Source organism: Delphinus delphis, chromosome 10, assembly GCF_949987515.2.
Source record: "Delphinus delphis chromosome 10, mDelDel1.2, whole genome shotgun sequence".
NCBI classification, from domain to species: domain Eukaryota; kingdom Metazoa; phylum Chordata; class Mammalia; order Artiodactyla; family Delphinidae; genus Delphinus; species Delphinus delphis.
Genome location: NC_082692.2, coordinates 20,868,379 through 20,892,433, shown reverse-complemented (window position 1 = coordinate 20,892,433; position 24,055 = coordinate 20,868,379). Strand labels below are relative to the sequence as shown.

The following is a 24,055-nucleotide window of genomic DNA, read 5'->3' as shown; positions in this document are numbered from 1 at the left end:
GGCAGGCGGACTCTCAACCACTGCGCCACCAGGGAAGCCCCAAGCCACAGTTTTTAAGGAGAAGAACCTTGAGTCCAAGCCAAGAGTGACTTGAATTTCTGTTCATTTTCCACCATCCCAGAGGAATATGAGAAAAATTTCCATTTTGCTGTACATCAGGGTTTGTTATTCTGGAATTGCGTTATGTGCCTACCAACAGGAGACAGGTTACGTGAACTGTGATGTACTTGTGATGCGTTCACAGTACAATACCATGAGACAGTGTACAGGATGTCCCCTATGTTCATATCTGGAAAGTTTTCCAAGATATACTGTTATAGAAAAGAGTAAGTGTATACAGTCTGCTATCTTTTAAGAATGAAAACTGGGGGAGATAAAACATGCGTTCATTCTTGACTCACATCAGCATGAATTAACAATAGGCAAATACACAAGCAAAATAATGTTACCTAGGGAGAGTGGGGTAATCCAGTGAGGAGTGGATTCTCAACATATACCTTGTTATTTTGATTTGGTTGAACCCTGTGAATGTATTACTTATTCAAGAAATTAGGTACATTTTGTACTAAAGAGAGCTTCTCCACAATAATATTTACCACCCCTTCCCTTTTACTCTCCTTATCCCGAAGACACACAGTACACATGAAGAAAGAAACCCAAGTAAGTTTTTAATAGGAAAACATTTGCAGGTACAGAATCAATCAATGATGTCAGAACACAGATGCCAGTCCATTTATTTCTGAGAATTGATGAGTTTGACAGACACTCTGGATCTAGGCATCTCTTTGTAGTGAGAAGCTTTTGAAACCTAAGGGGAGAGAAGAAACCAAAGTTAATGTATTTGGGAACTTCCTTCTTAACCTTCCTCAACATATGCAGAAAAACTTACAAACCTCTTCCCTCAGAATGAGTTTGGTTCATTCTGTGTATCAGCCCTTTTCATTTCCTCATATACACACGCCCCATGGTAAGAGGACCCAGCCTCCCTGGGAAATGCTCTAATTTCGCTCTTCAGATAGGGTTGCCAGATTTGGCAAATAAAAATACAAGATGCCTAGTTAAATCTGAATTTCAGATAAACAACATCTTTTGTTGAATTATAGCATGTCTCATGCCATATTTGGGGGCATACTTATACTAAAACAATTACTTGTCACTTAACTGAAATTCAAATTTAACTGAGCATCCTATATTTTATCAGGCAACTGTATCCTCAGATGCTACCTGGAGGGAGCTGGTTAAGTGCACTTGAACATGTTAGCCCAGAGGGACAAAAAGTACCTAGCCCGGTGTGCTACCAATAGAACTTTCTGCATTGACAGACATGTTCTACGTCTATCCGTCCAATGTAGAAGCCACCAGCAACTTGAAATATGGTTAGTGCAACTGAGTACCTGAATTTTTAATTTCATTATTTTATTTAAATTTAAAATGTCACATGTGGCCAGTGGCCTATCTTGGACAAAGTAGCTCAAGTACCAGTCATGTATCACCCTCCAAATGTAGCAACTGGAATTTAAAACCGAATGGTGGCTAAAAAGGTACATCACCCGGAAATAAACTCACAAATCCCTGCAGCTTAGTGATTATTCCGTTTCCGTGCAGATATAAGTTCTGTTGCCAACACATTAATTCTGAGTATTCATTCTGAGTATTTACTGAGGATGTGACATGCCAGGGAGTGGAGATGTATGATAGAATTTTTCAACAAACTTACCCTGTAGATGATCGTGTTAACTGTATAATCCAGCATTAGACTGTAAAAGCCACCAAGGTGCCCTATGTGCAGAGCAGGCATTGTAAGGGGATGAAACAGCATTGATTTGGTCACACACATCAGCTGTGTGACCCTTTTCCTTCCATGATCTAAGCAAGCGTTAGTAACCACAGACCCAGTAGGGTATTAAAGAGGATTCTTTTATACACGGTATCAGCCAGCAGAGAAGACAGGCCCTTAAAGGAAACTGAGCTTCCTGGGTCACTGAGGCTTATCAGGAGACATTAAGTCTGGTGAGGTTAGTGCAGAAACCTGGCAAAAGGTAGAATGTGGAAAACAAATGGTGTATATGGTACTTCCAAATTTCACTGCGGTCCTGGTAGCTGCATAGGGCAGTAGGCAGTGCATTAACAATGGTTAGTGGGCATTTTTATACAGAAATTCAGATAACCATGTGCTTTCTGGGCTCTGAGAGGGCTTTTGGGGCTACAATATCCATTCCCTGGTTCATTCACCAGCGAGTTGAGTCCCAGGCCTTCTGTTAGATGTTAGGATGTCACAGACCAGGTCCCACTTCATGAAACAGAGAGTATAATGGGGAGAGGCAAACAACAAGGGAGCTGATAAATAAAATCTTAGAATGTATTTTAAAGAATCTCAACAAGATGATTGATAGAAAGTAACTTGGAGTGAGACGTGAGCAGAGGGAGGTTACTTATTTTTTTTATTTTTGTTTTTTTTTGCGGTACGCGGGCCTCTCACTGTCGTGTCCTCTCCCGTTGCGGAGCACAGGCTCCGGACGTGCAGGCTCAGTGGCCCTGGCTCACGGGCCCAGCCGCTCCGCGGTATGTGGGATCTTCCCAGACCGGGGCATGAACCCATGTCCCCTGCATTGGCAGGCAGAGTCTCAACCACTGCGCCACCAGGGAAACCCGGGAGATTACTTTTTTATTTTACTTTCTATACTTGAAGTTACAAACTTAATTCATGCTCCTTTTAACACTTTACACACATGTTTATACAGGTTAACAATCTCTCCTCATATAACCTCACATAATGCGGCTTTTATTTCTAGATGGTAGACACCCTCTCTTCCCTAGTTTCTACTATCTGTCTATCTATCTATCTATCTATCTATCTATCTATCTATCTATCTATCTGATATTGCTTTGCTTTACAAAAGGTTAAGTGTCTCTTAATAAATTTTAATATATATTGCCAGGAAATTTTCTCAAAAGATAATATGACTGTAGCACTCCTTCCTCATCCTCAGCATCCTAAGTATTATTGGTTTTAGTGGTTGTCTATCCATAGGTGAGAAGTGCTATTCATTTGTTGCTATGATATGCATAACCTAACTTTTAGGAAGGTGAACAGTTCTATGTATTTTGGTTTGTTTTCTCTCATATGCACTGTCTATTTGAATTTCATAAATGGTATAAAATATCCTGTTCAGTAATTTTTTTCTATTATTTTTTGCCCTTTTCTTAGCAGCTTGCAGGTCTTCCTTGTAAATTAAAGTCATTAACCTTTTGTGTATAATGTTTTACAAATCCTTTATCCCAATTTACTCCTTGTTTTCTACTCCTTTTATGGAATATTGCATCTTAAGTTTATTTTTGTCCTATGTGGTCTGTGTCCCTTCCTATATGGCATTTGTGTTTACTGCCTGGCTTAATAATGACACCTCCCCCTTAAAATATACACATACAAAACTGAAGTTATACAAAGTGTGTCCCTAAAATTTCATCTAGTATTTGTATTTTATACTTAGCTCTTTAATCCATCTGGGTAGGTCTATTTCAGATAGGCCTGTCTGGAGAAGAGCTGAGAACACGCTCGCCAGAAGAAAAATCAGAGGATGGGCACTGCAGAGAAAGAGACCAACAGTACAAATGTCTTGAAGCAGCAAAGGGCTTGGCAGGTGGAAGAGAGATCAGTGTAGCTGGACAGGGAGATGGAGATGAAGTCAGGGAGGTGGGCAGAGGCCAGGGTGGTCATGGATGGCTCTTCAGGTCATGGTAAGGAGTATGGTAAATAAATTAAGATATGTATTAAAGGTATAGGTGAAGTGACTTACAGATAGTTTGGATTCGTGGAGATGAAGGAAAGGGAGCAAGGCTCATTCCTAGAATTTTCGCTCGAGTAAATGGACTTACAGTAATGTCATTTACTGAGCTGGGGAGGATTGGAGGGCATAACAGGCTTAGGAAGCATAATGTAAACTCTTGTGTCTTGAATGTATTTAGGTTGAGAGGTCTGTTAGGGCTTCAAGTGAAGGTGTCAAGTAGAAAATTGTATGAACACATTTGCATTTCAGGGAAGACAGCAGGACTGGAGATGTAAAATTGGAAGTTTATTGCATATAGACAGACTTTGAAACTACAGTACTGATAAAATCATCAAGGAGACAGAGTGAACAGGGGCTAGTACTGAGCTCCAAGGTTCTAAAATTTAGAGCATTTTCAGATAGAGCCATTTTGAGATAGATTTTGAATGCAAGGGCAATTTGTCATGGCGTAAAGTCAGGGCCTGTACTTTCAGCTCAGGCTATCACTGAGTACAGGAAAGAATAGACATGCTCAGCTGCTGCTGCCTGGTGCTGTGAGAGTGAGGAATGTGGTAAAAGTTTAAGCTCCAACTGGCAGACAAGCAACATACAGCAGAGACCCCGAAACTTACACACTTGCTTCTTTCAGAAAGAACCTCAACTATAAGTAACATGTGTAAGTCTAAGTCTTAACAGATGCTGTTCTATCACCCTGCCTAAACTACAACTTAACTAACAACTGTAATCTAATTAAGTCCAATGAATTTCTGATATTTTTTTCAATATGACTACATTAATTCCATGTCCTAGAATTCGTTTTATTTTAAAGTATACATGTTACGTTCCAAACTCTTTTGGTGTTATAATGATTATACTTATTGAGTTTTTTCATAAATTTGTCTACTTATTAATGATACAGTTTTATGGGTATAAATATAGACTATAATCTGCCTTTTGGTAGATCTCCTGGTGATGCTAATCTTATTTTGCTACAAGATCAAGGTACTGAAATAAAATAGAGAGGGAAGAATACTGGGGCTACATGTGAGCCCTTATTCTCAATTTTGGCATGTTTGGGGATTCCTCAATTAAATTCCTAATGTTTCCTAGTAACCCACATGCATTATACTTAACAGGAATATTTACATTTATAATTATAATTCAGGCTCAACAGGTGACAAACCCCTAGAAGGTAACCTACTTCTAACCTTAAAATATACAATTTTTTTTTACAACTGGTTATAAAATGTATCACACTTGTAAAAAAGAGTTCAAGTGATACATTTAAAAAATACAATGTGAATGGATAATGGATGCAGTAAAGGAAAGGATATTGCTGCATAGATTATTTGGAAATTTTAAAGAAGATTTTATATTTGGCGATGCTGTATCAAAGTGATCTGTGTTGTTCGGAATATGCTATATAATTGAATGATGATTCTGTCTCAGCCTCACATCTCAATAAATCCCTTTAATACATATCTTGTCCCTGGTGGCCAGGTGTCTTCAGTAACTGGAAGCCCTGGGTTTACGATTCACATCAACTTGCCCCAATTTAAATGGTTCTCTCCAGGACCCTTGAGGCATGGTAGATGGAGACCTACTCAAGGGCTGGAAACCAACTAAAGCTACTGAGAGTTTATTGCCCACTAGAGAATTTTCCCAAGTGGTAACTAGGGCTTTTGGATATAAACAGTGACATTTCAAAGTAGGAGGTGAAGAACTATGTTGGAGAGGGGAAGCTAGGCCAGAGCTGTGAGGAATGTCCTCTGCTTGGGGAATAGCCTCTTAGCAGTACCTCTTAGGTAAGAGGTTATCAATTGGCACCTTCTGTGTTTCTTTGAAGCTCCCAAAATAAGTTGCCAATGCAAATTGGATTTTTCAGAAGGGATTTTCTACTGGTAAGAGAAGATATTATTAGCAGCCTTTAGTCTGGCATGTAATTAATGTCTCCTCTGGTAATAAACTGACCCTCTAGAACAAAGTACTTCCTGATGGCCCAGCCACTGACACAGCTCAACATTTACTCAATGTCCTATTATCAAGTGTTTATTTTATGCCAGGGTCTATGCTGACTATCAACAATTTAACAAAATGTGGTCCTTGACTTTAAGGAGGTCTCAGTGAAACACACAAAATTAACACGATGTATCATTCACTCTTAAGTAATCCAATACAAAGTTTTGTTATTGGAGCCCAGAGGGGAGAATTCAAGTCCTCGCTAACTCCTTTCTTCACCTACCACAATAAATTAGTTTATCAAGTCCTTTGGTTCTTTTTTTTTTTTCCTTTGGTTCTTTACTGAACCATCTCCCCACTTGTCGCCTTGTTTCACTTGTCACATGCTAAATCAAAAGTGTATTGGTTAACACAAAAATACGTGGCTAGCACACTGTCAGGATTTACCTCCCTCCCTTATGTAGATTCCAGGGAGATTACCTCTCCTCCTTCTCTTAAATTTTTCACAGAGTTTAGGATACAATTAGTAACATTCTGGTATGTGGGCAAAGTTAAATCCATTATGTATTGAATTTTTACTCCTTTCATTATTCTGACAACCTCTTAGGGAGCAGTTGGTTATAAAGTTGCCAGTGGTTAGAAGTACTGACTTCCTGACCTTGGGGCTTAGACAAGTTTTTTATGCTGTCTTCCTGTCTCTTCATCTTTAAAATTGGGATAGGAATAGTACTTATCTCTAAGATTGTTGGGTTAAATTAATATTCTGGAAGCATGTTGACACACAGTAAGTGCTTACTAAGTGTTGGCCATTACTCGAGCACCCCACGTTCTAATTTCAGAACCCACACTGCTGAATCCACTCTTTTCATCACAAGACAGGCAAAGGCATACAGGAAGAAATGGACGCAGGGAGAAGTTAAGCACCTAGCCCAAGGTCACCCACCTAGTTAAGTGTTGGAGCTGGGTTCAAAGGCAACCTGGAAAGTCAATGAAAAGTATCCCAAGGCTTATATAAAGCAATTGCAACCTAAGGATCCAAGTTCTCCAACATACAAGAAATGCTGGGCGTAAAGAACGCGGTCCTCTCAGTGGACCCCTACCTGAAATGCTGTGAGGTCGGACCTTCCCCAAACTGATTTTCATTCCGGCTATCCTTAAAAATTAAGGAAATTCTAACGTGCAGCCATCAAGGTGCTCACTTCTTTTTCCGCCTATTTGCCTTCACCAAACACCCAGACCCTCTAGCCCCGGTTCTTTGGCTGGTTTCAAGGCCGGGGTGGGGGTGGGGGGTAGGGGGATGCGCGGGAGGAGGGCAAGAGAGGGATGGAGGCTGCCTCAAGACCGCAAAGTGTCTGTGCCAACATGAGAATGAGAAAAGTGCGTTCACGGGAACCAGCTTCTGTTTAGATTCTCTTTCCCCACACACTCGGATCTGAATGCTCCAAAAGAACTGATGCCACGCAAAATGCTTCAGTGAAGCGCCAGAGATGTTTGAATGAGGGTGCGTCTCCCTGGGCCGCACAGGTCCCAAGTTTTGGCCTACTCAGCCTCCTTGCCTACTCATCCAAGCACAAACTGAGTCATGCAGAAGAAATGTTTACTTGATGAGACTCAATCCCGGAAAATAGGATCCTAGGAATTTTTGCACAGTACCAGATCGACACTTTTGAGTTGGAGCAGCTAATTTACCAGATCCCTAGTAGTTAACTATTTTAGGGAGGCCTGCAGCCCTACTCTATCCCTTTTGAGGCTGCGTTAGGGGCCTAGGCGTTTGAACCTCTACTAACTATAGTTCGTTGAATGTCAGGCACTAATCTAGGTTACGGGTGTTAAGCGGTTTGTCAAAAGAAAAAAAAAAAAATCAATGGAAACACCATCACTCTATCCCCAATTTACATACAACAAAACTACCAGGTTAGAAATTGGCCCGAAATCTCACAATTTGTAAATGTGGGGAGAAGCCACAATTAGAGTCTAGATTCAGTCTGTTCTAAGCTACCATTATGTTAACTCCAGGTAATCAATTTTTCAAAAGCCCCTTTCAGTACGTGGTAAATTTCAGATGATACGTTGAAAGTTAGCGGGAGCAGAGAGCCTAACTCCCTTGCGGGATTAGGAAAGACGGGTTGTCTGCAGCCTAGAACGAGGCGTCTAAGAGGTTCTGGCCATTTCACTCGGCATGTTCATTTGAGACCACCGTATATCCACCCCTGCAGTTAAACCGTGCTTAGGCTTTACTGACTAAAGGCAGATCACTCGACTGTCTGAAATGCCTAACCACTTCGTGGATCATTAGACCTTAACCGATTTACCGCGTTCTGCAGAGAGGGAGGTTTCTAGTAACAATGAGAGCCTTTTCTAAACATCTAGAGAGATTTTTCTTCCATTTCTTGGTATCTTGGATAAATATTCACTTACCTTCCTTTTTCTTTAATATTCCAAGTGGTGTTAGCTCTTCCTTTGAAATAGTGGGGGGCTCTGAAAAGAGCCTTTGGGTTTGAAAGCACTTCCGGAAACTCAAATCCCTGTCAAATCACTTGCCCTTGGCCTTGTGATGGCTCTCGGTCTTCTTAGGCAACAGCACCGCCTGGATGTTCGGCAAGACCCCGCCCTGAGCGATGGTCACGCGGCCCAACAGTTTGTTAAGCTCCTCATCGTTGCGGATGGCCAGCTGCAGGTGGCGTGGGATGATGCGAGTCTTCTTGTTGTCGCGCGCCGCATTACCAGCCAACTCCAGTATTTCAGCCGTCAAGTACTCCAATACCGCTGCTAAATACACCGGCGCGCCAGCCCCGACCCGCTCAGCGTAGTTGCCCTTACGGAGTAGGCGATGCACTCGGCCCACGGGAAACTGGAGACCGGCCCGCGAAGAGCGAGACTTCGCTTTAGCCCGAGCCTTACCACCTTGCTTGCCACGTCCAGACATCGCAAAGTAAACAGAAAAGAAAAAAACAAAAAATGAGTACTTCTCAAAACAAACCAAGTCTGAAAGCAGATAGAACACTGCTGCTTTTATAGGCATTTCCTGGGGAGTAAATCCGATTGTCTGATTGGTTAGTACCAAGATTCACCTAAGTAGCCAATAGAAAAGCTTTATTTCCATTCCTCATTTACATAGTTCTGCCCATAGATGACAGCCTTGCTGTTTGTCTTCCAATTAACTAAGACGCAGTCTGCATCCTTCATTAGCATAAAGGCCCTATAAATAGCAGAAACCCTCTTTCTACTTTCATTTTATTTTTCGTGTTTTGAGGTTTTAAAATGCCAGAGTCAGCCAAGTCCGTTCCTGCCCCGAAGAAGGGCTCTAAGAAGGCAGTGACCAAGGCGCAGAAGAAGGATGGCAAGAAGCGCAAGCGCAGCCGCAAGGAGAGTTATTCTGTGTACGTGTACAAGGTGCTGAAGCAGGTCCACCCGGACACCGGCATCTCGTCCAAGGCCATGGGCATCATGAACTCGTTCGTCAACGACATCTTCGAGCGCATTGCGGGCGAGGCGTCGCGCCTGGCGCATTATAACAAGCGCTCGACCATCACGTCCAGGGAGATCCAAACGGCCGTGCGCCTGCTGCTGCCCGGGGAGCTGGCCAAGCACGCTGTGTCTGAGGGCACCAAGGCTGTCACCAAGTACACTAGCTCCAAGTAAACTTGCCAAGTAAGCGTCTTTACACCTAACCCCAAAGGCTCTTTTAAGAGCCACCCACATGTCCACAAAGAGAGTTGTAACCTGCTGCTTATTTTCTATAAGTTGAAGTTTGGCCAAAAGTACTGTGCATTAATTAGAAGACAAAGGTAGAGAAATTTGTAAGTCCTATTAATGGATCTAAGGAATGACAAGTGAAGCTGTTAAAAGCACTGCCAGGTTGTTGGGTTTTGGCACTGTTGTGTCAAATGTTATCCATTACCCGTTGCAATTAGGGGGTCACCGCAAGTATAAAGTCAGCTATTTTTTGAGTCCCAGTGATCAATGTACTGTAATTGACCTACAGCTATCTGAACATGAAAATTAACTGCGTAGGTGGCTGGTGGTTTGTAATACGTAGTCGGGGTTGACGAACTGCTTTAAGAGATGCTTGCAACTTGGCAAGTTTCCATGGAGGTTGAACCGAGGGCTGGCACCGAAAGGCGGGGAAACTAGGCGGGAAGAGAAAGGAGGCTATTGAACTTGGCATACAGAGTCTCTAGGAGAGAACCTTCCCAAACCAGGTAGTCGCGCGGCGGGGAGGGGGTGGGGGGAGCTGGCAAGTTCCACCTTCCCTTAAGCAGTTTAATCTTCGTTCCAGGGGAAGATTTTAAGGTGAAAGAAACGCATTTTCCATTTAATTTATCCAAGTCTAGAACACATTGTCAGCACCTAGGAGTAAAATTTGCTTTCTCTGTAAAAAAGTGGGAGACTACAGGAATAAAATTTATGTTACAAGGAAAACAGGTTTTTTTGTTGTTGTTTAACGACTTGAGGTAAGATACAATGTGATTTAGATTACTTAACATTAAGACCCCGTGATTCGAAATGTGCAGTTTTCTTTGATCCTGGGAAAAATACTACGGCCTGTCTGGCGCTAGACAGGCGTCCATTGGAACACGGCTCCACAGTTACTGGCTGCCTAACCTGGAAGTTACCTGAGAAATGAGGTGCAGCCCTGGCTTAATTAAGGTAGAAGTGCAAATATAGGACAATGGCACATGCTTATCACACAAGCTCTTCAGCCAAACTATAAAGTTTCCCAAGTCCTTCAACAACTGAAATTGGATTTTTTTCTATACCCCTAGTGAGCCTGCGCAAGGACTGATGATCCAAATCAGACTAACCTCTCCTCACTGCCAGCTGATCAGTTTACCCCAAAAATGTGCAAACATTCACTATCCCAGGCTGACTACAAGGTTTTGTTTTGTTTTTGTTTTCTCCTTCTCTTCCCCTCTTTTCCTCACATATAAATTCTGGTTTGCCTTTGTTGGATGAAATAACAACTATTGCTTGATTTCTCTTCAATACAAGAGCAGGCTGCCTAATCATTAACACCTTGGACCATTTATTTCTGAAGATTCCACCAAGACATTGTTTACCCGAGCCCTACCTTAGGAATCAATAGAAAAGTGAACTGAAAATGTACCTTGTCTAGCCCTGGGCACTTTGAGTTTTCTGTTCATCTTCCCTTGGCTCTTGTATGCTAAAATTTATTTTTGCCCAAGTCTGCTTCTTATTTTGGTTCTTAGATTGTACTTTGTCGATTGGATACACATTAGTGGTTTTATCGCTAGATCATTAATTAGTTGGTGGCAGAGGACAGGGTATCTGGAATCTGTTCATTTGTTCATCTTTTTTGGGTTGTTTGTGTTTGTCTGAGGATTCTGGTCATCTCTGGCATTTGAGAACACAGGACGAGGAAGTTGGTGTTTTTCTTTCTGGCCTTTGATGGGATCCACTGTGTTTGGTGTTTTGTGTTTGTATACTGTGGGTTCTTTTAACTAAAAATCAGAGTTTCTTTCTTCCTTTCAAAACTGTCTGTTATCGTGATTACTCGGTATGAGTCCAAATAATTGTCAGTATCTGTAAAAATAACATTCCTGCTTCAAAGATAAATGAATATAAAATGGCCGCCTAAAACTTTTAACTTGAATAAAGCGTTAGACCTAACAGGAGACTTAAGACAAGAAAGAAAACAAGGAAACAGCATCTCCAGCCTACAATTGGCCTGTCTCTTGCTATGCCGAAGCCTCTAAAGTTTATTATTCAATAATTCCAAAAAAATATTGTCCCTTCTTGCTCTTTAAGTAAGGTCAGAGAGGAGAGAGAAGAAATATGTCATTATAAATAAAGCTATTGAGTCAGAAAAAAGAGAGGGCTTCCAATACCTGTATAGAACAAACATTAAATAGTTTATTAACCTTAATGAGTTCATTGTGAGGGATGTGGCACTGGAAACTAGAATTTCCTACCAAACTTAGAAGGATATCAGAGAATTTACTCATATTCCCAGCTGTGGTGTACCCTGAGGGATCTCTGATCTTAATCACATTTGTTTCTTTAACTGATCAACATACTTAAATCTCTGGTTGCTTTTAAAGTAAATCTCTTTAAGTTTTGTTCCAGTTTCACAATTAGCTCCTCTAACTTGTACAATGATTGAGAATATTTTCTGCTTTATGAATACAAATAATTTTGAGCAAATTATCTACCTCAGCAGAAAATTTTTAAAGTTATAATGTAAACTTAAATAGCTTATATAAAGACTAAAAAACATACATCAATTTAAAATAAGAGCAAAATCAAATTCTCCAGATGCTTTAAACGTGCTACCTCTTTAAGTTGTAACTCAGACAGAAAAGAAAGTTTAACTGAATTTAATTAGTGGTCTTCGTTAACACATTACAAGATAAGAAACAAAACAGAACTACTCCATTATTTTTGAACAACTTAAATATTTTAATACATGGCATGTAATTCTATAGGAAATTTAAAAATCACATATTTCTAATCAAGTTAACCCTTTGGATAAATTTGCTGGCTTAACAATTCTGCCTTACAAACTGGCTGTACATCTTTTTCTTTATTATTGTTATAATGTAAGAATAATGTTAGTATTCTAGTTTACACAAGTTTAGGGGTTATTTTCTTTAAAAAAAAACTAAGTTAAAATTACTAAATTTCTTTAACTCTACTGATTAGATGAGTTATCATCACTTTATTTAAAATTTTACATTACGTAAATTATGCATTGAACTAAATTATCACAAAATAGTGATAAGGTAGATAGGTAATGTCATTTTTAAAATGGAATTAATTTTTCTAATGTTACAAATCATAAGGACTCATTGTGTCAGCTTAAATACTGAGTTCAAAGTCTATAGATAACTTTAAAAATTTAGATAAATATTAAATTGGGTAAATTAAATAAGTTGGAGGGTACAAAATACACATCACTAAAAACAGATCTACGCAAGTCTTTTATTTTCACACAGTTGAGAATGACCATAGATTAACAGGTTAGAGAACATATAGATGCCGTAGGAGAATAGAAATAGCTATGCTTGTTTTTGCTACTTTATATATGTAGAAGGGATATGTAAAGTGTATATGTGGGCCCAGAGGACAAGGCAGGTTTTGGACGGCCTCCTGGTTTCCTTATGCCTATGAGGGAACACAGTTGCCTGTTTTTCTAAAGGGCTGTCGTTAATACAAACAGCTCTGACTCTACCAAGTACTATAGCTGCAGAGAAACACAAATATGTACACAAGCAATGGCTATGTTTGGTCTGTTTATTTATTAGAAAGTTGTTACTGTTCATTAATGTAGTAAATTCAATTTTATATATATTGTCTTATTTATGCTGACAAGGTAAGAATACTTTAGAGCTGCCATTAAAGACTGAATTTATAACTATATTAATTTATCAACCACCCCTCAATAAAAATTGACTATCCAAATCTCTCATCTCTCTGTAGCCCAACCACCTCCAGACTTCATGGTCATGTAACAAAAAATAACTCCAACACAAGCACAAACTAGTTCAAGTTTTACAAAGATGTTGATTATCTCAAAAACTTGGCAAGTGATTGAATTTTGCTATATATCCAATTAGTACAAATTGAAAAACAATAAAGGTGGGACCATGCTTCAACCATATCTCAAGAACCACAGCATTAACAAATCAATTTCATGTTATTGTTTTGAAATATATGGATCTTTTTTGCCACCTGGGAATACTTGTAATAGTTTTAAATAATAAAAAATGAGACCATGGATAAAATATAAAACTATTCTTATCAGAACACATCAATCTATATCACCCCCTAACTGCTGAGAAGATAATACAAATAATTTAAAGTAAAATTCCCAAAAGAACATAAACTTACTGTGCCAAAATTTTACTTCTAACCTTAATAATAATGATAATATGACCTACATCTAAATATTCCCATAAGTTCTCATCATTTGAAATTGTACCACAAGATCCATGTGACTTGTCTTTTCTTCTCTTTTGACATTTTCAGGTGTCAGGTATTATCTAAAACTAATGTAGGCTACACTGTCATATATACAACAAATGCAATCTACATTTCAAAAAAAGACTTCAACAGACACACCTCTACATAATATACAATTAAAGATTGTATTAAAAGAGACTCCCCAAAGTGTCAACTTTTAACAACGCTAGAAAAGGCCATTTCCAGTATTTTTAACTACAAATGTTGTAGTTCAGGACAAATGGATTTTTTCTTTTTTTTCACAGCATAAACATGTTTAGAATCCTACCACTTGGATATACACTCTCATTGGAAAGCCAATCGTGACACATTAAAAGATTTCCAGAATTTTGGAAGTAGGAAGCTTCCTCCTAAGGTTCTACAGATCAAGATGAGATCTAGAATAGATAGCTTTTTCCTTCTCCTTCCCGTTGTGTTATTCTTTGTCCTTTTCTCCATTATCAGTTTTTCCAATGATTAGATCTCAGATTTGTTCTTCTCAAGCATTAGAAAAAAATTAAAAATCCTCAGAGCCTAGCCCTCTATCTATACCTTGACTAAAAGTTCCTGAACAAAAGAATGTGTACTACATAATTTATTTCTGAGTATGGCTCAAATTAGAGTTACAACTGTGGTTAGGAAAAATGACACTTGTTTAACTTAAATCCATCAAGGTAATCTTTGAGGCCTGTTCTTCTAATTAAGACATGCCAATTAAGTACTTGAAGATAATAGAGGTTTCAAATATTTCTTATTATGTTTGTGATTGTCCTCATAACGTTTTTGTCTTCCTCCTCTGCCTAATATGCAGATGACTAAGTGTTACAAAGAGGAGACTAAAACCCGCTACTCTATTATGAGAGTCTTGACCAAAGTGGTGAAGTTGAGAGACTCTGATGCCAGAAATGGTGAAGATATGACCTACCTAAGATGGAAATGCTGACTGAGAGTCAGTGGACCATATTATACAGAGGCAGCCTGTCACATATTCTTCACAGCCAATCTTGAGAGTTTTTAGACAATCACTATTTTTCTTTTTTTTTTAATCCTCTTTGGTCTGTGTAAGAACAGATTGTCCACACCGAACTCTTTCCTACTGAAAATAATGTACAAACATGATATCCTGTTCCTAGACAGTCCAAAGGTATTTCCTCCCCTCTTTCTCTTTCATAGTCATCTTTTTTGACTTGGATGAAATCAATCTATTGCTTGGCATACCTTATACACAAGTTAACAGTGTGCTAATAATTAACTAAATGTCTTTGAGTTACTGTTTGACAAACGTAGTGCTCTGAGCCTGTGGGGTGATAGTAATTACCTACTTGAGAAGATGGGGTGAGGATTAAATGAAATAGAAAATAGAAAATATTTGTCCTAGAAATGGTATGGATGCCAGTAAAATGGCTGCACAGCATTGCTCCCTGTTGACAGAAGTGTAGCCCCTGGAGATAAAACCTCCCGGTTTGACGCTCAGCTTGCCACCTATTAGCTGTGAGACTGATGCAAGTCATTAATCTCTCTGTACCTCTTCTATATCTTGAGGATGATGGTAATAGCACCTACCTTCTAGATGTTTGTGATGATCAAAGACCTTTAATGCATAGAACACACTTTGAAGGGTGCCTGGTACATGATAGGTACTCAGTTTTTGTGTGATGTTTGACAAGTTTCATTTATAACCTTCTTTATGCCCTAAAGGGAACTAAGGCAGCTTGTGACTGAAGACCTCAGTCGGTAGGAGCTGGTCTTTCTTAAATGATAGGAATTTCACAAGTGATATAAAAAGATTGCCAACGGATTCCTTTGCATTTACATTGGTCCAACAGGTTGACAGAAAATGCATTATTTTTCCCATACTTGTACTTAATTAGCTCTCTAGGCGTATACCTAAGGACATGATAGCTATCACTTGTCTTGAAGCGTCCAGATTTCGAAGGGTGTGTAGATTCAGTACTTTGCAGTCCAACAGTCCTAAATTTAAAAGGTATTAAAAATTATTTAGCTTTTCCAAAATTTCACCCTGTGCAATCCTGGATGACTAAGCGTAAAATTAATTGGGCCAAATACACAGCTGCCTTTGACCTTGCCAGCAAGACGTTCTAGGCTCTGACTAAATTCTTTGGACTCTGAAAATCAGCTTGACATATCTTCATGTACTATGGGTTTATTATAAATTAGGAATTTATAAATTTAGAGTAAATTTAGAGAATCAACCACTTTCTTATTGTCCCACCTCAGTTCTGAGGAAGGAAAATGAAGCTTTGGTTTGCTCATTTGAAGACTTACATAACCTTATCATCCAGTAAGCAATTTGTATAGTAATTAATGGAAAGAGCTGGTTTCATCTTGCTATGGGTATTCATGGTATCAGATCTCCCCAGCTGCAGGCTCCAAGGGATGAAGGAACAGAAATGATGGGACTTGTCTCATTCTATGAGGAGACTGATATACTTAGAGGAGGCAACACTGGGGTAAAACCTTGACTTCATCACTTATAGCTCTAAACTTGTCTTCTGACAAGATCGAGTTCTCCAACAGTAAAAGAATTGGCTTCAAAAGCAATAAGGAAGAAACTTTGTTCTCATTTTCTTTTTTCTCTCCTCTCCTCCCCTCCTCCCTTCTTTTCTTTTCTTTTTTTCCTTTATTTTCTTCTCACTTTTTTTTCCCTACTATAATTGGCCCAAACTCAGCTGTAGGACAGGATATAAAAATATCAAAGATTAAAATGTGCCTGTTTTGGGACTCCCCTGGTGGTCCAGTGGTTAAGACTTCGCCTTCCAATGCAGGAGGTGTCGGTTCGATCCCTGGTCAGGGAGCTAAGATCCCACATGCCTCATGGCCAAAAAAACAAAACAAGAGACAGAAGCTATATTGTAACAAATTCAATAAATACTTTAAAAAATGGTCCACATTAAAAAAAAAAATGTGCCCCTTTTATTGTTAGATTTGCTTAAATAATTGAGGTGTTAGATGGTCACTAGATTTTTAAACACATGCATTTGGGCTTTAATGCACTGAAATACATATATTTTTAAAAATTGAAATAAATAAACAAATACGATTGTGTGTTTAAGAATTCTACAGAGAAGATGCAAGTTCTGAGATCTTGAATGGAAGAAAGGCTGCTAGCTTCAAAGGTGGGTCAGGGATACTCAGCAAGCACCAGGGTAAGAGCTTTTTGGAGGTTTTGGAAAGCGCTTGGCCTCCCTGACTCTAAGCATCAGAGACTGAGCCTGGCTGCATCGATTCTAGACATAAATAATGCTGAATGGATTGGAATTGTTTTTCCTACATACATTTTTTATAAGTTTTTTTTTTTTTAGAGCAGTTTTAGGTTTACAACAAAATTGAGAGGGAGGTACGGAGATTCCTCAAATACTCCCTACACCCACGCACCCACGCATAGCCTTTCGCATTACCAGCATCACTCACCAGAATGGTACTTTTTTTTTTTTTAAACCAAGAATGAACCTATATTGACACAGCATAATCACCCAAAGTCCATAGTTGACCTTAGGGTTCATTCTTGATGTTGTACATTCTATGAGTTTGGTCAAATGTATAATGACTTATATTCATTGTTATAATATCATACAGAATTTTTTACTGTCCTAAAATGATCGGAAATTTTAATAAGCTGGAAATGAGGGGAAGGGACTGTGGGGTCTTTATCCTTCTCGCATGTGAGCTGGGGCATCATGGATGGTCTGGAATGGGTCTGAAAGAGCTGTATCTTCCTTTAGGATACTCCAAAGACCTGAAACACGGTTTGACGGACTCTTCCCCTGCCCACTGTCTGCGGCCTCTTTCATGTTCTGTACTGCAGCCAGATTTGCACACACTCTGCTTTTCCTGGTTTTCATCCTCCCATATATGCTGGACCTTGTCTTTGATATTTTCACCACAGAGGGAATGAAGACAGACTTTTGGGATGGTCTAAGGAGGGGATTTCTGCCCTTTCTCCTCTGGTCCTAAGGACCACCTTCTGGTTCTTGTTCCTCCAGCTATCTTCAGTGACTGTCTCCTTAGAAAAGGACAAAGTCACTATCCTCTTGGAGCTTACATCTCAGCTGGGGAAGAGAGACAACAAACAATCGTTACTATGAGTAATTACATAGAATATGAGAAAGGAATAAATGCTATGGAAAGGGAAAATGGGAAACAGGAAAAGGGGGGATCAAGAGGGGTGGTAGATATAATTTGCACATTAGCACTAATTATAATGCTTAATATAACAAGAGTAGCTAACATTAGTGTAGCACTTAGTATGGGCCAGGTACTGTTCTGAGTGCTTTACACTATTAACTCAATTTATTCTCAGACAATAAAACGTTAGTTGGAAAGCACATACAAAACTCTTGGAGGAAGACCCAGCAATGAAGAAAAGAAGAGAAATCAAAGCCCTATTGGTTCTACCTTGAGTACCTGTCCCTCTTTTTCTAGCACCACCATCACTGCCCTCATTCTGGGCATGAGCTGGTGAGAAGAGCTGTGCTTCCCTCCAGCACAGTCCTTCAATCTGGTGCATTTTCAACAGTGTTTAAGATAACACGTGCCACTTGCAATTGTTAAGGCTGCTACATCTGAAGCAACAGTGAGTTTGTTAAACTACTGGAACATCAGAGATCACACCATGAGTCAGCAGAGATGGTCAATGGTTTGTGTGGGAGACTGTGGCCTTCACCAGCTAAAGAGAGGACTGCTTCCCCCTTGCCCACCCGCCACTACCACCAGGATCTGCTTCCAGGCAGAGCTTTCTCAAAACTTAAATAACTATGTAACTGTGACTACATTTTTACAAGCACACACAAACCATGTAGCAAGAACCTCTCTCTGTAAAGTGGAGTGACGGCCTGAGTGTAAGCTGTGTCAAGCGTGGCTTATAATTACGAGTATTCATATTACCCAAACGTGCGACCAATTTTCACAGAAACCCATATGTCCCCGCCCCACTAATGTGTCAGCCCACAGGTAGTAAAGAGGACTCCTTAGTAAGCAAACCCTATTTCCTTGCACTGCATTTGGACACCAAGAGAGCATAAAATTAGGTTTGCCTCTGCCTACCTGTGAAGAAGAGTTGGAAAAATGCATTTCAAAACAACCCAGGAAAGAGACTAAGCATTTATTTGGGTACATTTCTATTAGATGTTTGATTTGGTTTATTTGAAAGTGGGGAATGATTTCATCTGCCAGCAGCCCAGAGAAAGGAGCATGTAAGAGAAGGGAGGCTTCTGGGAACTGTTAAAACTGCTTCATGTGGGAATAACAAGCTTGAACTCTTCAACCTGTCGTCATGCAAGGTCCTTCCTCATCCTTCACAACCGGTTCTACAAGGCTCACCCCCAAGCACCTCACCCTAGACAATCCCCACCACCTGGCCTTTGTCACTATGTCTCCTTTGTGAAAAGCCCTAATACCCTTTCCTCACCTGACAAATTCCTACCCACCCTTCAAGACGTAGCTCAAATGTAATTTATAGGACACTGACTAGATCATGCTCATCTTTTATTTACAAATGCACGTAGACTCAAATGCTAGAGGGTGTGGTTTTACTGTAGAGGATGGTTCACCATCCAACAGCTGTGCCATCTGGGAAACTCAGTCTCTCTGAGCCTTAATTTCCTCATGTATAAAGCAGGGAGGACCATCATACGTACCTCAGAAGGTTGTTGCAAGATTAAATGCATTGGTATCTAAAGGGCTTAGAGCACTGCCTGGCACAGAACAAACACCAATGAACATTAGCCATCGCCATTATTACTGTTCTCAGAATCAAGTACAATATCAGATATTTGATGAATTATAGAAGTGAATTAATCAATCAATCTCTCTTTTTACAGGAGGAGCAAATGGGCTTTAGAAATGTATTTTCTCACCACTGGTCACTGCTGGACACTGTTGCATCTCACAAATAAGTCAATGAAAATGATACTAGAAGAAGATAAAAGGAGGTATTTTTAACAATCACGGAAGGATCAATAAGAACTTGGCTAAAACATTTATTTTGAGTATAAAAATATTAAATGATAATTGCAGAAATTTGTAAGAAAAGAAATATATAACAAAGAAAATTAAAATAAATCTTAGTATCTCTTTTCTATATGTATATATGAATATGAACATATATATGATATCCATCTCTAATAAGTGTATATCATATATAAAGCAACTTTAGGTATCATGCTACATATACACAGCTAATTTTCTAGGTAACATGCCTAGAAACGCACATTTTTTATAGATGTATGATTACTTATTAATTAGTCCTGTTACTGGCTATTTAGAAGGAGTTCCATTTTTATGCATTATAAATCATACAGATCACACTTCTTTTTACATGAATCTTTGTTTAAATATTTGATTATTTCCTTGGGACGGACTTCTAGAAGTAGAAATCCTAAATCACAAGGTAAAACCATTTTTTAAGGCCCTTAATGTATACGTTCATCAAATTGCTATTCAGAAGGACCATGCCAACTTATAACACCAACATAATACAATAATTCCTATTTTACGGCAGTCATATTTACTGAGAATATTTTTAAAACACTTAATCAGAGAGACCAAAAAAATATTGAAATGTAATTTCCTTCATCATGAGTGAAGGTAGTTTTTTCCCCATATTTTTATTAGCCATGATCCCATAAGAAATAAACTGCTGCAAAACAATGAACAGGATTACAACAGTTCCACGGGAAAGCACTCTGTAAAGAATAAGTAGGATCTTAGGTTAAGACCAAAAAAGGGAATATTTATCAGGTGCCTCCTTTGCCCAGGACTGTGTTGGAATAATGAACCATGTTTGGCTATGTGTAACTAAAACTACTCTTATCTAGGTTGTCTCTAATAAGCCTCCTAATCATTCCATGAGAAAAGTATCTGCTATGGATTGATTTATGCCCACCCCTCCTCCAAAATTCATATGCTGAAGCCCTAATCCCCAATGTGACTATATTTGGAGACAGGGCTTTTAGGAGGTAATTTAGGCTACAGAGGTCATAGAGGTGGGGCCCTAATCCAATAGGATTCATGGCCTTATAAGAAGAGAAAGAGAGAGCCATCACTCTCCTGGTGTGCATGCACTCATGAAAGGCCATGTAAGGACACAGCAAGAAGGCAGCCGTCTATAGGGTAGGAAAAGAGGTCTCACCAGAACCTGACCATGCTGGCACCCTGACCTCGGATTTCTAGACTCCAGAGCTTTGAGGAAATAAATTTCTATTGTTTAAGCCATGCACTCTAGAGTATTTTGTTTGAGTTGCCTGAGCAGACTAAGTGTGAGATGGGAGAAGGAGAGACTTTTGAAGCCAGACTTCTTGAAATCAAAGCCCAGCCTTCCTGCTCACTAGCTCTAAGACTTTGGGCAAGTTGTGTGACTTTCTGTGACTCAGTTTCCTCATCTATAAAATGATTTCATACATTTTTTAAAAAAATTTTTTGAGGGGAAAATACTTGGGACAATGACTGGCACATATATATGGTGTATATGTGTGTGAGCTTGTTTTTATGGTATCTTTTCGAATTATAATGCAAAATATGAATCATGGTGTTTTCTCTGGATCTTAAATTATGGAATCTAAGAATTTTAGAAAACTAGCCAATTCTCTGTTACTTTTACAGCAATGAGTGATATGTTCTGTCAACCTGTAAATATAAGTATCAATCCACTCATACCCGACCCTAAGCCACTGACGTTTAATGGTACAACCTCTCAGGATCACCGAGGTTCAGAGAAACCAAATACACGTTAAAACAGAGCCCTTGGTAAGATACACCCGTAATCTCTCTAAGGAGAAAAGAATTTTCAAACTGAGCTTCACAATGTATTAGTAGGCTGTGAAATCAATCTCATGATTTGCAACCAGCATTTTTTAAAAAATAAAATAAACTAGATGAAAATATATCAGAATGCACTTAAGGTAGTATTGTTTTCAGAATTTATGTTTCAAATGTGTGTGTAAGTGCACATGTGAGCATGTATGTGAGACAGAGAGAGTGAAAGAGACTTTTCTACCTCACTTTGCAATCAGAAGTTTGAAAGTCTCATCACCTCATTTCCTCTTCAGAAGTATTTCAAATGTAGACTCTCTCTTTTCCCACACTCTCTCCTCAAATGAAGCTCTTGTCTTTCTTCTGAGACTATTACAACAGACTACCAACCTCTGACATTAGGCTTTCCACAATAATTGTTTATGTGAAAAATCGAAAATCAAGGCAACTACAACCACCATACAAGAAGACAACTACTACAAAAATACACAAGCTCTCTCCTTAAAAGCCTCCAGTGGTTGCCCAGTCTGTAGAATGTCACCAAATTTCTCACGCAGGCATTTGCGGATCTTTGCAAGATGGTCCTTATGGGATTTTCCTTTGCTGAACCCTGGACTCTGGTCATATTACACCGTTCCTTCAACATCCTCCTGGAAGGCCAGGCCTTGAAACTCTTATACACCTCTGAGAAAGCTGAGTCCTAGAACAAGCCCAGAGAAACATCCTAGACATTATTCCAATAACTCTTTTCCCACAGCTCTGCAGGACACCTGCCAGCCCAGTCCTGTTAGAGATCTGGGTCTGTCGTTTCCACTGAGCTCTTCAGACCAGGGTTCCTGCCTCATATTTTATAGTTAATTAAGTGCAGGGATTGTATCTGTTTCCTTACATATTCTTTTTGAGGGTGGAGGGTGAAGGGGGTGGGTGTGGCTATAGGGGTAAGGTTTGAACTAATGAAACCAGAAGCAAAACTCAGTTCAAGATGCCCTCTACAAGGGGGACCTGATTTTGGCCAAGCAGATATCATGTGTGAAATCCAGGTAATTTACTCCATGCTTGAGGGTCTGCTATCAAGCCTTAGGGACTGAGAAGTGGTTTTAGTCACAAGCAATCCACATGCCTGTAGATCATTGTTTATTAGATTGTTTGCCCAAATAAGGTGTTATCCTGAAGTTTTTTGACAATTCTAAAAGCATCTTCCAACTCTGCAGTGAGACATCTAAGATATCTGTGTTACTTCCCTCATATACATAAATAATTTTCAATAAAAATCAGGGCGTGAATAATTTATTTTCTCCACCAACTGAAAGCCAACCATTTGGAAGACCAGTTAGAAGAGATGAGATAAGTCATTCGTTAAAAACTACTTTTATATTTACACGGAAAAGAGGAAGTTTTGTGCTTCCCTTTGAATTTTGTTGAAAATCGAGGGTTTTATTGAACAGTTTTGGCATGCAGGGTCATTTTTCATTAAAAGGCAAAAAGGCATCTGAAATCTGTATCTCTATGGTTTATTCAGCAGTGGAACCTGGGCGATTCCGTGCAGAGGGTATTCGAGGCATTCAACTTTTGGCCGTGAAACAAACACAAATGCTCCTTCCCCAAGGGCGGGGGCGGTGCCTGAGCGACGCACCAATCACAGCGCGCCCTGCCCTATATAAGGCCCTGAGGCCCGTGCAATAGTTTATGCTATTTGCTAGGTGGTACGTATTGCTCTACTCTAATGTAATGTCTGAGATGGTGCCTGTCGCTCTAGCGGACCAGGTTCCGCCGTCCATGGAAAAACCTCCCCCCCAAAAAAAGGACAAGAAGCCGGTTGGTTTGACGGGTGAAAGTCGCAAGACCACAAGCGTCTCATTGTCCAAGTTGATCATCGAGGCCCTTTCCATTTCTCAAGACAGAGCTGGCATGTCTGTGGTAGCACTGAAAAAGGCGCTAGCAGCCGTGGGCTATGACGTGGAGAAGAACAACAGCCGCATCAAGCTGGGTCTCAAGAGCCTGGTTAGCAAAGGAATTCTGGTGCAGACCAGGGGTACCGGTGCTTCCGGCTCTTTCAAGCTCAGCAAGAAGGTTGCTGCTGAGCCCACCAAGGGAAAGGTCAAGAAGCCTGTTTCTACCAAGACAAAGAAGCAGGTCTTGGCCGGAAACTCCAAATCTCCGCAGAAAGCTAAGACCAACAAAAAAGCAAAGACGCCGAGGAAAACAATGGCTGAGAAAGCACGTTCGAGTGGCAGAAAAGCTAAAGGCGCCAAGGGCAAACAACAACGGCAAAGTCCAGCGAAGGCCAGAGCAGGGAAGCCCAAGGCTGGGAATTCTAAACTGATCCAGCTGAAGACTAATCCTAGGAAAGCAACAACCAAGAAGTAACATTTCGGCAACGGCCAGTTTTCATAGAACCCAACGGCTCTTTTAAGAGCCACTCAAATGATTTTGAGGGTGTGACATTGCATTTTCAGAAGACCCCGGAAGAAAAGACTATTCGTCAACTTTATCACTTGACAATAAGCAAGATTGTGATGTGGTGATAAGTGTCTTGTCAGACAAACGGTACAGACTTTGAAGAGCTTTGGATACTTAATGGTATGCTGACTGCCCAG

At 39.8% G+C, this 24,055-nt stretch overlaps 3 protein-coding genes across 3 annotated transcripts; 2 read left to right on the top strand and 1 right to left on the bottom strand.

Annotated features, from left to right (window-relative positions):
- Positions 1–647: 647 nt before the first annotated feature.
- Positions 648–8,707, bottom strand: LOC132432725 (histone H2A type 1-C). Its single transcript, XM_060023471.1, has 2 exons — positions 8,145–8,707; positions 648–808 (listed from the first exon to the last, which is right to left on the bottom strand). The coding sequence occupies exon 1, from the start codon at positions 8,650–8,652 to the stop codon at positions 8,260–8,262; it is 393 nt and encodes a 130-aa protein (XP_059879454.1). The 5' UTR covers positions 8,653–8,707; the 3' UTR covers positions 648–808; positions 8,145–8,259.
- Positions 8,708–8,977: 270 nt separating this feature from the next.
- On the top strand, positions 8,978–19,681 carry LOC132432740 (histone H2B type 1-C/E/F/G/I-like). Its single transcript, XM_060023490.2, has 2 exons — positions 8,978–9,377; positions 19,529–19,681. Exon 1 carries the CDS (start codon positions 8,988–8,990, stop codon positions 9,366–9,368), a length of 381 nt encoding a protein of 126 aa, XP_059879473.1. The 5' UTR covers positions 8,978–8,987; the 3' UTR covers positions 9,369–9,377; positions 19,529–19,681.
- A 3,463-nt stretch (positions 19,682–23,144) lies between these two features.
- H1-6 (H1.6 linker histone, cluster member) lies at positions 23,145–23,825 on the top strand. The gene has a single exon (XM_060023454.1). The coding sequence runs from the start codon at positions 23,145–23,147 to the stop codon at positions 23,823–23,825; it is 681 nt and encodes a 226-aa protein (XP_059879437.1).
- Positions 23,826–24,055: the final 230 nt, after the last annotated feature.

What these genes read in the sequence shown, in the direction of transcription:
- LOC132432725 (XM_060023471.1), bottom strand. Translation starts at nt 8,652, where the DNA reads ATGTCTGGACGTGGCAAGCAAGGTGGTAAGGCTCGGGCTAAAGCGAAG.
- LOC132432740 (XM_060023490.2), top strand. Translation starts at nt 8,988, where the DNA reads ATGCCAGAGTCAGCCAAGTCCGTTCCTGCCCCGAAGAAGGGCTCTAAG.
- H1-6 (XM_060023454.1), top strand. Translation starts at nt 23,145, where the DNA reads ATGCTATTTGCTAGGTGGTACGTATTGCTCTACTCTAATGTAATGTCT.